Source organism: Orcinus orca, chromosome 12 (genome assembly GCF_937001465.1).
Source record: "Orcinus orca chromosome 12, mOrcOrc1.1, whole genome shotgun sequence".
Taxonomy (NCBI): Eukaryota; Metazoa; Chordata; class Mammalia; order Artiodactyla; family Delphinidae; genus Orcinus; species Orcinus orca.
Genome location: NC_064570.1, coordinates 57,609,035 through 57,625,069, shown reverse-complemented (window position 1 = coordinate 57,625,069; position 16,035 = coordinate 57,609,035). Strand labels below are relative to the sequence as shown.

The 16,035-nt window shown below is 49.8% G+C and overlaps 1 protein-coding gene across 1 annotated transcript; it reads left to right on the top strand.

Moving 5' to 3' along the window:
- The first annotated feature begins 2,968 nt into the window (after positions 1–2,968).
- PRDM13 (PR/SET domain 13) lies at positions 2,969–10,854 on the top strand. The gene is made up of 4 exons (XM_004264860.2): positions 2,969–3,152; positions 4,687–4,818; positions 5,113–5,233; positions 8,906–10,854. Exons 1-4 carry the CDS (start codon positions 3,009–3,011, stop codon positions 10,678–10,680), a joined length of 2,172 nt encoding a protein of 723 aa, XP_004264908.1. The 5' UTR covers positions 2,969–3,008; the 3' UTR covers positions 10,681–10,854.
- Positions 10,855–16,035: the final 5,181 nt, after the last annotated feature.

Sequence of the window (16,035 nt, the reverse complement as noted above, 5' to 3'; positions counted from 1 at the left end):
CTGCACAGTCCGCTTTTACTTTTAACACCCAGCCTTTCACGGCCCATCTTGCTCCACTGGGCACATTAGATTGGTTTCACCCTTGCTTTTTAGGGGAGGAAAAATAAAAGAAAATGTGTTCCTTTCCTCCTTTGTGGACAATTTATTTCACTTAGGGAACTTCAACTCTGAGCCACAGGACAGAATAAAACTGGGCGAGCTGGTGTGAATGCCTCTGGCGCAGTCCCTTTCTTCTGGTGGGGCTGGGAACCAGCCACAATTGGCTATATTAATAAATAACTTTCCTCACAGTCGGCCTTTACATGGTCCTATTGATAAAATTGTTCGCGTGTCGTTCACGCTTTTTCACTCATTAAGGAGGGCCGGGGAGGAGCCCCGAACCCAGGCCCCGCACTCGCCCCTTCCAGCTCGCAGTGCTGGTAATTTAAACTGGGTGTCATCCTGGAGTCGCCAGGCCAGAGGTTAGAGGGACATGTTCATGGCTTAAATTTATTGCCCTACAACTCTTCGGAGCGGCTTCCTCTCCTCCCCTCCCCCGGCTTTTGCCATTCATGGGCAGCTGGATCAAAGGCTCCCTCCTCTCCGTATCAGGCAGCCTTCGCGGCCCGAAGAGAAGCAATTGGAGGGTTAAGAAGGAAAAAAATCAGTGGTAGCTCCCTCAGAAAGTGGCCCTGGGCACGGTGTGGATGCACGGATAGAGGGACCGCAGCGTATGATCGCCCAGACCCGCCGAGCGGCTCTTTTCTGCTCCAGCTGCCGCGCCTACACAGGCCTTGGAGTTACCACCTAGCGGCCATCCATGTGTCACCACCCCGCCTGACTTGTGATGCTTAGACTTGAGACCCTTGACCTGGCTTGGATTCCCCTATTAGGCAAACCGCGAGTTTTGGAGCGCCCTAAATTCATTCACTCTACAGATCATTGCTGTTGACCTTCGCACAAACGCTAGTGAATCGCAGAATGGAAGCCAGGAGTCTGCATCATCGTTCCCATTTTACGGATTAGGAGACTGAGGCTCTGAAGTAATTCCTCGAGGCTTGAGTGACGGAGCACAGACTGAATGACCCCCATTCTCTTGACTTTGTCCAGTACTGCGAACTCAGGTCTCCACCGAAGGGTGCCACACGTAGCTTCTTTGAGGGCTTCATGGGACGAACTGTTAAAATACAGCTGTCGCCACCTTGCGTTCTGCTGCCGTTGTTAATCAGAGTCATCCACGTCAGTGGCCTAAGAACCGCAGTTTCGCGGGCAGAGCTTGGTGGAGATTTCGGCGTGGCGGCAGCGGGGAGTCCTCTGCCCATCTGTACAGTGGCTGGGCCTCCAACACCAGGCCCGAACACAGAGTCATTCAGTCCTCTCCAGGAATACCACGTCGGCCTCGTGTCCCGGTCCACTGGATTTGGGAAGTGGTGCTCGGGGTGAGCAGCACGTGGCAGGTGAGGGCAGAACTGTCACAAATATCTAATGAAATTGATCACTCGCCTAACTTATGAAAATAATTGTCCCCACGCAAATCGGAGGTTTCCCTAAAAGAAAACGAGGAACATTCTAGTTTAACGAAGTACTCGTTCTCCTAGCTTACGAACTGGGCTAAAGGCAGAGGTTATCAACGCCCACCTCGCCCTCTTTTCTGTGACCTTTGCTATAGTGCTTTTCCTTTTTTTTTTTAAAGGAAAAGTCTGGTGTGTTGGTTCTGGGGAAATTAGCCCCAAGGAATTCATCCTCGTTTTAAACTTAAAAGCGTGCAGGACTTAGAGACACCGATGTAGAGAAGAAAGTATGGACACCAAGGGGTGGAGGGAGACAGTGGCGGGTGGTGGTGGTGGTGGGACGAACTGGGAGATTGGGATTGACATATATACACTAATATGTATAAAATAGATAACTAATAAGAACCTGCTGTATAAAAAATAAATAAAATTCAAAAATACAAAAAAAGCGTGCAGGACTTGAGTCGTCGGTTGGTGTGCAGGGGAGACATGATTAAAAACCCAGCCCGCAGAACCCCTCTTCAAACCTCGGGTGCGGTCAGGGCACGCGAACCCCCGCAGCGTCCGGTCCTGCGGCCTCTTCCCATTCTCCAGAGAAAGTGCGGCCCTGGGGTGCATCCGGGAGCAGAGATGAACAACTGACCTCGTCTCCCAAAACTAGTCCGGACGCTTCATACTTCGGGGCGAAACTGGACAGAGGGAACGGTAAAGCGGTTCTAAATAGAGGACTGGCCTGAACCCAATCCCCTGAAATGGTAATACGGCCGTTATTTAAAAAGTGTAGGTATTTTCTGGTGTTTTCCCATCAAGTACCTGCCTAATTTCTGTATGGCACACGCCAGAAATCAATAGAAGTTAACAAGTCCTCCAAACAGTCCCCATCTCTTTGTTTAATCTCCTTTACAATAAAGCCAAGGGGAGAGAATTAAAAATCTTTGAAGTAGACCAAGGCTCAAAGGAATCAGCCAAGTAGACTTAAAGTAGTCACTTATTTCCCAAAACTGGTTTGTCGGTGAACAATAAAAGGAAGTAAAATTTATGGAGAAATTATACAGTGGATTTGTCACTTAAAATATCGTAACTGTCTCGAGGACAATGCCCCATGCTGAGGATTAATGGTCCCGCCGGACCTTTGATTCACCAGCGCCTTTTCTTCGCCCTTGACAAATTGGATTTTTAGGAATGGGAAGGTCGCCTGGACCATTGTGCGCCAGCCATTCAGAGGCCTCGATTATGCAGGGGGCTGAGGGAACCATTCCATGTGACCCTCTCGGGTGGGACTCTGCAGCTGCTCTGCAGCGCAACTCTCTCACCAAACTCCGCGCCCTTGCGCTAGCGGTGCCAAAAGGCGCCCGCCCAGATTGAAAAGGCGCAGTGCCGGCCCGGCCGCGTCACTCCGAGGGCGGAGAACGCACGTCGGGGCGCGGCTAGCCAGCTAGCGCGCGGCTCAGGCTCTGTCGCTCGCGCCCTGCCGAGGACCCAGTGCGCCCGAGCGCCTGCCTCGCGGCGGCGGCAGCAATGCACGGAGCCGCTCGCGCTCCGGCCACCAGCGTGAGTGCCGATTGCTGCATCCCGGCCGGCCTGCGCCTCGGGCCGGTGCCTGGAACCTTCAAGCTGGGCAAGTACCTGTCAGACCGCAGGGAACCCGGGCCCAAGAAAAAGGTATTAGCCATTCCGACCTCCGCCCCCTGCCGTTCGTTCGCCTCCCCTTATCCCCTCCAGGAAAGGGGTGGATAGGGCCAGGGGAGGAAAGGGGTGACTGAGTCGTTATCTGCCAATTCTGCCAGTTGGAAGGGGACTCCGATCATTTCCCACAAGTCGCACTAGCCGAGAGCTGGACGTGGGCCGGGCTAGGGGAGAGGACGTGGCTGAGAGGGGACAGCCCCCGGGTGGGGTGCGTGGGGCTCTTTACGTGCCGGGACCACTCGGAACCCCCGATTTCCCCGGAGCGCTGAGGTGTTCTTCGCAGAGGCGACCCCTCCTCCCGCCGCATCTCTCCTCTCTTGGCAAATATGCCTTTTCTCTTTTATACAACTCACAGGCGCTGAGGACTTTTCTTACCTTCTGCCCTTCAATGAGCTAATTTGAGGCTTAAATTTGACTTCAAATAATTTGATCTCATCGTCTCCGAAAAATTTATCCTTGGGTACTCTCAGTTCCTAGAACCTCCCCAGGTGTTTCCTTCCACGGGTGTCTGCTTGCGGGTTCGGGGTGAATGGAGAGAGGGTGCGCCAGGTGGTGGCTCTGACGCAGACTCCGAGGACGAGGAGCGCCCAGCCGCGAGGGGCACCGGGGCTGAGCGCCTGCAGCCGGGCTCGGAGGGGCCAGAATCGCAGTTGGGAGGCGTCAGGGCCAACACGCTCGCTCCGACTTCCCGAACAGCGTCGCGAACCCCGACCAGAGAGAGGTTCTAACAGGCCCCCGCCCGCCCCGAGGCGTCTCAGCGGGCGAAGGTCGGCCAACTGACACCAGGAATGAAGGCAGGAGTCCGGTGGCGTGGGCAGGGGTGACTGGGAAGAGGACTTTAGACTACAGCTTTCTTGTAAGGAATTGCTCCGGGCCCGGTCGACGGGACCCGCATCTGGCTCATCACGCAATCATCCTCTTCCCCAGAGTAGTATAGCCGGGCTCGCCGTGCACCGCTCCATCTTCTTTAAACGCGCTTTAATTGCTTTTAAATGGCCGGCCAGCGCGCGGCCGCTTTGTTCAGACAGTTTCGCCGCGGGGCTCGCGTGCAGCTCCGCGTTTTGGTGCGGTGCCGCTGGAATGCGGAGGCAAGAGAAGAGGCGCGGGACACCCTGCGTTCTGGGACTGACTTAGAAACGTCTCTAGCCCGGTGTCGGGGCTGCTCTTAAAACTGCGAGACGGAGAGATGCGGTGGGGGTGGGAGACGTCTTGGCACGAGATGTGCCCAGGCGCTTGGGCAGGATGCTTTCACTCCTCGTGCTGTCAAAGTGGGACAAGACGGGCGGGGTCGGCGGGGGGGGGGAACTGTTATACTAGCCAGCCTCCCCTCTTCCTCCCTCCCCCAAGCAAGGGTCCTAAGGACTTACTCTCCTCCCAGCAGCCCACAGCGGTCTGGCCAACATGAGCACAACCATTTTCCTGAGTCGGCTGGGGGTGGAGGATACACTTGCCCGATGGGTTGTGGGCCTGGTCGTGGCACGGGGGAGAACGACCACTGCTTGTGTTGCAGGTGCGCATGGTGAGAGGGGAGCTGGTGGACGAGTCGGGGGGCTCCCCCCTGGAGTGGATAGGGTTAATCCGGGCAGCCAGGAACCCCCAGGAACAGACTCTCGAAGCTATTGCAGACTTACCCGGAGGACAGGTACTGTGGGCTTCCCCCCCCCACCCCACTGCCAGTTCTATCTACCGAACAGTCACTGATATTAAGAGCAAAGCACTTTAGCTAGAGGTCTCATTTAAACGTCCCAACAACCCTATAAGGTAGATACTATTATTTTCCCGGTTTGAAGAATGAGGGAATTGAGGTTCAGAGAGGTCCAATAGTTTTCCCAGCGTCACACAGAGTCAGGGCGCGGAATCGAACCTTTCCTCTCAGTTGTTTTTTGACCGATTACCCAGGAAATGACAGCAAGCTGTCCTGTTCCTTGCGTCCCAGATCTTCTACCGAGCGCTGCGAGACGTCCAGCCAGGGGAGGAGCTGACCGTGTGGTATTCCAACTCCTTGGCGCAGTGGTTTGACATCCCCACGACTGCAACTCCGACGCATGACGAGAAAGGTACCGCCTCTGAGAAAGCCTTCGGGTCAGCGCGGGTAGGCGAGAGTCCAGCCCTCCTCCGGTCTTTGGGCCCGTCCCTAGACTTGAAGGGCCTTTTTCCTGCGCCGTGTAAAACTGAATTCATACTCCCTGTCGGAGTGGGCAGAGGCGACGTCATCACTACCTCCTTTAAATCAACAGTAAATGATAAAAACAAACCATAATAATCTGGCTCTCGATGGCAGGGAAAAAATACTCTTCGTGAATTTCATGCAGGTCATCCTTTCTGATTGCATACCCAAAGAGACAGTTATTTACTCACCTAAGAATCAATAAAGATGCTTTAACGTAGTGTTAGGGTAACCACCTCATGAGCTCCAAAAAGTGTAACTCAAACCGAGGGGCATCTATTCACTGGTTTGGAGGAAAGTAACGTATTTCTACAGCATTTTAGAAGCATTACGGTACTTACAGCTGGTCAGTTGGCAGGTACTGAGGCCCTTCCATTTAAATGGTATTTATTCATTTCCCTCTCCCTACTTAAATCGAAACTGGGATGTATCCCAGTTTCTTCTCAGATTTATTTGACCCCTTCCAAAGCCAAGAGCGGATTTATGCAAATTAAGGTGCAGTAACTAAAGAGAAAAACATTTTCAAACCTTCCCTAGAACACTGAGGAACACTTCCTGTGGAAAAAGGCTGGGAGGTGCTAAAATAGTTAAGATCTTGAGACTCCTTGTTATTGCACAACACTTCCATGACTTTCTTTGTTCTTTGCCAGTTGTTTTTGTTTGTAATTTCTCCTAAAGACACAGTTATATTTAAACTCAACATCATGGATGCCGTCAACTATTTTAACACATTCTCCTGAATTTCCTGCTCAATCTCATTCCTTTAGAAATAGAGTTAAAGATCTCAATACTAGTGTGGGACTTAAGAAACAATTAATGAATAAGAGAATGAAGTTAATTCAAAATGATGAATCACTTCACTTCAGAGTGTCACTGTCTTCTGTAAACTAATTCTATTGATTTTGTGGGTAGATCTGTATGTACAGTATTCATAAAAGTTATCTTAGTTTGTTCCTTGCATCACATTACATCCTCTTGTCAACTTCTTCCAGTAAAAGGGAAACATGACAAAAGCCCCATAGTGGAAAACTCTCAAATCTGCCACTATAGAACAATTTCAAGGACTCCTGGCCTTTGGGGGCCAGGAATTTTTGCACAGAACACCCTTCTTTAGACACTCTCAAATAGTACAAAAGCAACTTTTTTGAGTGGTGGCCCTCATGTTTTCATTTCAGTCAATAGAGCCTATAAACATCATATGGTCACAGATATCAAAAGAGACACCATTTTCCTTTTGGGGAATGTGTGGGTTACTTTGAACCCTGATTTCCACAGCTTTGAGGTGCTTGAAATCTTGACCACCTTAGAGTTACATCCAGGAGAGGAGGCAAAATCACTTATGAAGTGTGTTTGGTACTTTTGGCATAGGTTGGATTTCAGGATCCAGAGAACATGTCAGTTCATTAGGATAAACAAACAAACAAAAAAACACAGTGAAACAGAAAACATACATTTGCTTAAACCTTGGAAAGAGGAAGAAATAAGTAGGGATGACTGCTCTTCTTCCAATATTGACTAACCCCAGTGGGTTTCAATTCCATAGTAAGATTAACAAAAATACTGACTCTTTGTTTTAGGAACAAAGCTTACTTGGCTTTGCATTGAGCTGAGTCACTCTAGGGCAGCCTCTGAAAGTGCTCTCTTTAAAAAGGGGTGATGAGAGGGAGGTTCTGAACTTAGCAGGAAGAAGGTTACTTAATATATTAAATCAACATACCCACCAAGAGAACTCAGGAAGTCTCTTCTCCCTCTCTTTTTATGAAGATTTATTTTACATGGCTGTTCAATACAACAGAAATATTGAATTGATTTTTGTTTAAGTCTTCCATAGATAATTAGGATAGGGCACATAGGCAAATCCTCTTCCCTTCTTTTTCGTTCTGCTCTACCTTGGCTTCAGCTGGAATAATCTGCTCCTTACTTGAACTTCCACCTTAGTTATCTGGGAGGACTACTTGCTTTAAACAAATTCAGAAGCAAAATACATGAAGGGAGGAATATCTGAAAATTCCCCCCATTGTTGTTTCTGTAGTAATGTTTTAGTAGTTTAAGCTACTTGTGTGCAAGGAGGAAAAATTTAACTTTCCCATTACATTTAATGAAACTGACATTTACTTTGGATACTTCCTTGTGGCTCAACTAACTTCTTTCTCATAGACATCCTTCCCTTCAGTATTATTGATCAACCACAGCATTTAAAAAGACATCCAGGGCTTCCCTGGTGGCGCGGTGGTTGAGAGTCTGCCTGCCGATGCAGGGGACGCGGGTTCGTGCCCCAGTCCGGGAAGATCCCACATGCCGCGGAGCGGCTGGGCCCGTGAGCCATGGCCGCTGAGCCTGCGCGTCCGGAGCCTGTGCTCCGCAATGGGAGAGGCCACAACAGTGAGAGGCCCGCGTACCGCAAAAAAAAAAAAAAAAAAAAAAAAAGACATCCAATTGCAAGCTCGTTGTTCTCTGTAGGGATGTAACATGATCTTTTTGAGTAAAAATTAACTTCTACCATGTGATCAAAATCTGTTTCATACATGTGTCTTTTGATTGTGTTCATAGACCCTAGCAAAATTTAAAAACAACTGTTAATAATATTAAACACACAAAAAAGGTTTGATGCCAAAAGCATGTATATAGTCCCTGATATAAAATGGTGCACTTATCAAAAGTTGAGTATATTATTCACACACACACACACACACACATACATCATATATATTTTACAAGGACTTTACTAAGCTTGGATTTGTGCAGCTATCTAGGAGTTAATTAATTACCAGGTGGAACAACTGATAAGGTAATGCAACATCATCCTTCTGTTTTTAGAATATCGGGACATAAGACTTTTTCTTTTCTCCCATCAAATTAAATGGAGTTAAAGAGGAAATAAAGATACAAATAATTTTGAAGAATAGCAAATCATAGTCCCTATGTGGTCCTTCAGTTGGTCACGCTCCAGGAAAACCTCAGGCAAAGTGTTTAAGGCTGGGAGGGGGTGGGGAGGGTGGGTAGTGGACATAAAAGACATTGTTCTATGAAAAGGAATGATTACATATGGCCCATACATACAGGATATTGTCTCGCCTGGTAATGAGGCGCTCACGACCATTAGATTGGCCTTTGTTCAGTTTACCCAAACTCCTTGACATACGCCACCTATTCTGCAAACGCCAACAGATGGGCCCAGGCCCAGCACAGCCCCAAACACTTGATTTAAAGCAACAGCTGCTCTCGGCTCTTCCCTGGCCAGCCTGCCTGAGCGCTGACCTCCCAAGGAAGATTTGCTCGCATGGCCCGGAGGAAGTCTTCGTTGGAAAGGCCCAGGTCACCCCTCTCGGCCCCTGAGTAGTCTCAGAGGATGGAGATGGTGACAAAGTTGGCCATTTGGGGCTTCTCGGAGTCCTCGCTACAATGGGGCTACCGAACTCCCTTATTCGCCGGAACCCAAGAATACTGCTTCTTCCCATACTGCTGGTCAAAACCTGGGCTTTGCCTTGGGCGCGCTGGCGCTTTTTTTCTCTCTCGCTTGCTTGCTTCTCACTGGGTCGCTTTTTCACTTTTTCTCGCCCAGGGGAGGAGCGCTACATTTGCTGGTACTGCTGGAGGACGTTTAGATACCCCAACAGCCTTAAGGCGCACCTACGTTTCCACTGTGTGCTCAGCAGCGGCGGGGGCCGCGCCTACCTGCACCACGAGCACACGGCTCGCCAAGGCGCTGCCCCGGCCGCGGATGGCCTTCGCCTCTCCCCGAAACCCCCAGCGCCAGACTTCGCTGCGGCCGCCCCGACGGGCACTCTTCGGGCCCACCCGCAGGTCCCGCCGGCCCTCCAGGCTTGCGGAGCGCGGGAGAGCATCAAGCGCGAGGCCTCCTCCGCGCCCTCAGCCACCTCGCCACCCCTGGCCAAGTGGGGGCCGTCCAAGAAGGGCAAGGAGCAGCCGGAGCGCATCCTGGACATGAGTGGTGCCGCCCGGGGACACGGCCACTTCCTCGGCATCGTGGGAGGTTCCCCAGCGGGGGGCGGCGGCTTGGCTTTCTATCCTGGCGTGCGTTCGGCTTTCAAGCCCGCTGGCTTGGCCAGGGCAGCCGCGGCCGCGCACTGCGAGCCCTACCGGGAGGAGGGCGGCGGCAAACCTGGGGCCAGCCTGGCCTTAAGCAGGCTGCTGGGCGGGGGCCGGGTGGGCGGACGCCCGGGAAGCGGGGAGAACCCGGCGGCGGGCGAAGCGGGCCACCACCATCACCCCCACGCGCACCATCACCACCACCACCACCCCAAATGCCTGCTCGCGGGGGACCCGCCGCCTCCTCCTGGCCTGCCCTGCTCCGGGGCTCTGCGCGGCTTCCCTTTGCTCCCTGGGCCCCCAGAAGAAGCGTCCGCCTTCAAGCACGTGGAGCGCGCCCCTCCCGCAGCCGCCGAGCTGCCGGGAGCGCGTTACGCGCAGTTGCCCCCGGCGGCCGGGCTGCCCCTTGAGCGCTGCGTGCTGCCCGCCCTCGACGCAGGCGGCCTCAAAGGCTACCCAGGTGGCGAGTGCAGCCACCTGCCCGCCGTCGTGCCGGCCTTTACCGTCTACAACGGGGAGCTACTCTACGGCTCACCGGCCGCTGCCACTTATCACCCGCTCAAACTGCACTTCGGCGGGCTGCTCAAGTATCCGGAGTCCCTCTCTTATTTCAGTGGACCCGCGGCGGCGGCGGCGGCGGCGGCGGCGGCGGCGGCGGCGGCGGCGGCGGCGACCGCTCTGAGCCCGGCCGAGCTGGGCTCCCTGGCTACCATCGACCGAGAAATCGCCATGCACACGCAGCAACTGTCGGAAATGGCGACCGGGAAAGGCCGCGGCCGCCTGGACGCGGGAACGTTGCCCGCGGCCGTCGTGGCGGCGGGTGGCGCTGGGGGTTGCGGCAGCGGGGGCGGCGGCGCGGGCAAGCCCAAGACGGGCCACCTGTGCCTCTACTGCGGCAAGCTGTATTCGCGCAAGTACGGGCTCAAGATCCACATGCGGACGCACACGGGCTACAAGCCGCTCAAGTGCAAAGTGTGCCTGCGGCCCTTCGGCGACCCCAGCAATCTCAACAAGCATATCCGGCTGCACGCCGAGGGCAACACGCCCTACCGCTGCGAGTTCTGCGGCAAGGTGCTTGTACGCCGCCGGGATCTGGAGCGCCACGTCAAGTCCCGCCACCCCGGCCAGAACCTGCTGGCCAAGGCGGCCGACGGCCCGGGCGCGGAGCCTGACTACCCCCCGGAGCCGGGGGAGCCCAAGAGCGACAACGACAGCGACGTGGACGTCTGCTTCACCGACGACCAGAGCGACCCTGAGGCCGGGGGCGGTGGCGAGCGCGACTCGTAACGAGTCTTCCTGGGAAGCAGGGAGTGTGGGGCCGTGGACAGAGAGAAGAGGGGCTTCTGTTCTGGGAGAAGAAGAACTGCTGGTGGTGAGAAGGGCCCAGCGGACAAAACCGGTTTTGTTTTGGTTGGGCGCCGCATTTGGAACGGTGAGAAATCGCTGGTCCGATGCTGAAACTCTGAGCAAAGGTTTCGAGGTGGCTTAAAGAAATCTTGCCTTCCGAGCGTACCGAGGGCCGCGGGTCTCAGCGCGCTGCAGGCTCCTGTACTCCGCGAATAGGCTCCGTCACCCCCCAAGCCAGGCGGTCTGCTCTCGGAGTTTAGGATCACATTAATGTGAAGCCACAGGGCCCTCGAGGGTGCCGAATTTAACCGCCACGTATTTTTAAATTGTTCTTTTTTGTGGAGAAAATTGTGCCTTTTGAAACGACGTTTTGTGTGTGTATTTTACATTAGCATTTCACTGCATAGGCAAAACAGTAGTCACAATTCGGTAGATGTGACATCCATACACTTGTTTCCATTTCATCTGTTTTCGTGTCAAGGACTGCGCCTCGCTGCATTGAAGATATAGTGGTAGCAGGTGTACAAATTGGTCAAGTTGCAATTATTTATAAGAGAATAGTGACAAATGTAAAATATCTAAAGCATGAATCTAAGAGCACGCAATATATAATTTTAAAGAAAATGTTCTATTTGGTAGAGTACAAATGTGATGTATGTTGTTTTATAATGAATGATGTACAGTGGATTCAGTATTTTCGTCTTGGTTCCAGTTTGTGCAATCTTTAATAAAAATAAAGATAAGAATGAGAGTTTGTTCACTTAGCAATTTCAGCAGATCTTTTAAAGAAATAGTTTAACTTGAAAACGGTTTTCAAGGAGACTCCATAATACAATAAATTAGAGGACACTTGAATACTTTGATTATTCATTAAATAAATTTTAAGTACTGTTGTAATAGGAAAATATACAATTTTTAATACGTGCATTTCACAGGCTCCCAGCTAGCAGGCAAAACAATTGTTTTCTGAAACCATTGTTAATCATGCTAAGTGTTTTCATCTTTATGGAAAAAAGCTAATGACCTTCAAGGAAAAACACACCCACACACAATATTTCTCATCAAAAAGAACTGTGGAACTGTAGAATCACTATTTCTTGTTATGTACACTTCGACAGAACTTCCCATGGGAAGCAAGAAAAAGGAAACTTGAATAGTGCTTTTATGATTTGTACAGTTTAATATTCATTCAACAAATACTAAAGGAGGATCTATTTTGTTGGAGGTGCTGATCTATCTGCTTTATGTAGGTCCCCCGCCTGCCATGTACACGTTTCAACAATCTCCTGCTGTCTGAATGGGTCCCATTTTACAGAAGAGAAAGTATACTCTTCAAGGTCACTACTGGGAGGCCCATAATTAGAAGGCACAGTTAGAAGCAGTGACTTTATGGGTATAAAAAATTAATGCTAATTAATGGAAGGATATCACAAAGAATATAATTTTGTGGGCTAAAATTGGAAAACACCTCCTTTACCTCCCATTCCCTCTCCCAACATGCTTTCTGGGGTTTCACTGCAGTTACTAGGAAGAGGAGGACAAGTCACACTCCTCTGCTAAGGGTAGGTACCCTAACAGCCCAGGTCTGCAGCGCTCTTCCCAGAGGTTGGTGGGAAGCATCTAGTGGGTCACCAAAGGGTCTTGGATATGACCCTGATGATTTAACTCAGTTAAAAATGTCCTTTATTTTCCGCATCCTGAGTACTGTGGCAGTCTCCACCTGCTGTCTTCCATTTGGGAACACGGCCTCAGTCACTGGGTGGCAGGCAGGGACTTTCTCTAACCCATCGCGGCAGGAGGCATGGGTGGGAGATGAAGGGCATCTAAGTTCTATGGGCGGTGATCAGCAAAAAAGATTTCTTCTATGGGAAAACTTATGCTGGGAATTATAGGCTTTTTAGTGTCAGCTGACCTGAAAATGTTTTGCTTTGTAAAAGAAAGCCCAAAGAGAAACAAAATATATGTGTGGATTAACATTTACATATGGTGACAATGATACTACCATTGATCCTTATGCTATTTGCAATTCTTTCTTCTCTGCAGAGGAACAAGGTTTAGTGATGGCCTTGCCACACAGAATTAGAAGTGAACCCAAGCATCTGCCAGTTCAGCCTGGGCTCCAGGAGCCCAGGGCTTATCACTGCCTACTTAGTATTATGGTCCTGCCCTTTGAAGCAAAGCTTAAAACCAAATCCACACTTACAGAGAAATATTGGAAAACTTTTCTGAAATCAGATCGTGTAAGTCCTCAAGGAAAGTGAGAAAGGCTGCCCAGATTTGAAACACAGGAAGTTTTAACAGCTATAAAAGTCATGTTTCCTTCTCCCATTTCTTAGCTCAGTACTCAGTCCTATAACTTGTTTTGTGTGAAAATAGCCTTTAAAGAAATAAATTAAAAATAGTTTGGAAAGGAAATACATTTAAAATTGATAAATATCTAATAAAACAACTCCAGCCTTCTGTTTTCCCCTTTATAATTGATATCTACTATGTTATTAGAATAAATTCCAACATAAAAATGAAAATTGAATAGAGATTTAAAAGGCTCTCAATCGTAGATCATTCATAATCCTCCATAGGTTGCCTCAGATAACCTCTGTATTTGTCCGCGGGTGTGCACACTATCATACATAATTAATGCAATTATTTATTTTAATGATGAAATCAAATCAGTGATATACAATCAGTAACAATATTACTTATTTTAAGTGGTTCAGCTGACAATGTTTCTCAGGTCACTTCCTTCAGTCTCCTATCCCTTTCTCTCCACTCCCAGCCCCCAACCCTCAATTCTTCTCATCCTGATATCCGCAGCTAACTGTGAAGGTTACACTAAAGCCACTGGAAGTTCCTGAGATTTTAACTGAATATTTTGTAACAAAAGATTTTTTTAAAAATTATTTTTGACTGCATTGGGTCTTCGTTTCTGCGCGCGGGCCTTCTCTAGTTGCAGCAAGCGGTGGCTTCTCTTGTTGCGGAGCACCGACTCTAGGCGCGCGGGATTCAGTAGTTGTAGTTCGCGGGCTCTAGAGTGCAGGCTCAGTAGCTATGTGCTCCGTGGCATGTGGGATCTTCCCGGACCAGGGATCGAACCCATGTCCCCTGCATCGGCAGGCGGATTCTTAACCACTGCACCACCAAGGAAGTCCCAAAAGATATTTTAAAAAATAGGAGAATTCATACCTTTTAGAAGTGAAAGACTCTAGATTGCTTAGGTCTAGTTAATCCAGACATGAAAATGTTTTGCTAAGCTGGATAAATCATCCAGACATGGGTTCTAGGCTTGCCTTCTCTCACTTGCTTGGAATCTTGGGCCAATCTTTCTCAATTTCCTCATCTGTAAAACAGGTTGAAATGAGCCATAAGGTAGTTGTGAAGACTGAATGAGTTAATTCAGTTAAACTCCTTTTAGAATCAAGCCTGACACACAGTGAGCTCTCTAACAGTATTTAAAAACCTCTAGCAACTCTCTGTGGTTTTATTTCGAAGACATCAACGAACGAGATAAGGGGAGATGCCCTTTCATAAGCATTAGCATCTTTTTGCAGGGCACTCGCTATCCCCTTGGTTCACTTCTAGCCCCGATAAACTCTCAACAATTTCAGTAAAGGACTCACACTTTTGCTAAAGAGAAATTTCTTCAAGCTCCTTATTAATCCATCTTTCCATTTAAAATTCAGACACTGGTTCAAATGGTTCATAGTGGTTACGCGAACGGGAAGAAAAGTGTTCTTCGTCTGTTGTCACTAATTTTTGAAATGCTTGGCTGTGCTTGCGGTGAGCCATGAGTTTTAGTAGAAGAATGCAAAGGAGGCGACCGTGCGTACATCTTCCCTCCTGAGCGGAGCAGAGGGCGGAGTACAAGGCAGGAGCTGCAATTCCCCAAGGCAGGCGACGGCGGGCCTCCAGATTAGAACTATAGTTCGCGGGAGCTGCAAGAGAGCTTAGTGGTACTGGTTGCGGGGTTCCAGAGCCGAGAGGGCGGTGATTGGCTGCTGCCGTTAGTTCGAGCGCTCCCATTGGCTCATCCCTTGGAGCCAGGGTTGCTATTGGTAGCGGGCTGGTCGCGCGCGAAGATCCGGGCAGGCTCGCGAGAACCCCGGGCCCAGGCGTCGCTTGGGTGAGTGTTACGGCGTCGGGGTGTGTGTGTGTGTGTGTGTGTGTGTGTGTGTGTGTGTGTGTGTGTGTGTGTGTGTGTGTGTGTGTGTGTGTGTGTGTGTGTGTGTGTGTGTGTGTGTGTGTGTGTGTGTGTGTGTGTGTGTCAGGGAGCCCAGAAGGGAGAGAGACGCGGGAAAACCCCCGGGGCGCCCAGCAGGCGGCCCGGGGAGTCCCAGGCGCCGAACTAGTCCTTGTTTCGGTGTCCCTGGCCTGCGGTGGCGGGGAGCTGCGGCACCAGCACTGCGCGCCCTCGCCATCTGCTGCTTCCCCAAAGGGAAGAGCGAAGAGGCGCTGGCGCCGTCGGGAGGTCAGCCGTGACCCTTGGCCACCCAGGTGTGGGTTGTGAAGGGGAGGACTCAACAGACGGCGGGGCCAATGTGTTTAGTTACAGAAGGAGTGTGGCACTCGCTCTGGGCTGGGTGACCTTCCTACAAAAGATGAAAGGAGCGCTTCTGTCCTCTGCGACTGTAGTTTAATTCAAATTAGGTGTAACCGCTGTAAGACAGACAACTTGTTAATGCCTTTGCCTTGCAAACGATACTAGGGCCCTTCAAAAAGTGACTGAGATTGGGTGGACTCTATGTATGCGTGTAAACCCTTTAAAGACTGATTTTATTTCAGTATGTTTTAATAATTTCAGTTTTAAGCATATCATGTAAGTAGATAAAAATTAAAGCACAAGTTGGTTAAACAATATAAAAGTGATAGCATAAAAGATTTTTTTGGTAATTCGAATCAAATAGATTGAGAGGAACGTTTTCATACAGAGGAAACTTTATTAAAAATAAAATAAATCTGATATCCCAATATCATGAATATTCCTCTCCTTTTTTTTTTGGTATCCACATACACTTTTGCATAATTCAGTATTGTAGGAAATGGCTTTCTATACATATTTCCTATTTTTGATGTTGGCAGTACAGGAATGTTCCTGGAGGTTAGTTTAAGTAGAGAGTGATTTAAAATCCAGCTTTTCATGGCAAGTTGTATTTGAATGGGAGACACTCAATTCCAGTGATTTGAGTAGAAAGCCTTAGGTGGAAATGTCTTATGTGACAGGAGATACAATGAAGAGAGATGCAATAGCAGATGGCTTTACATAAGAACGTAGTGAAGGTCAAAGATAGTTTTTAATCC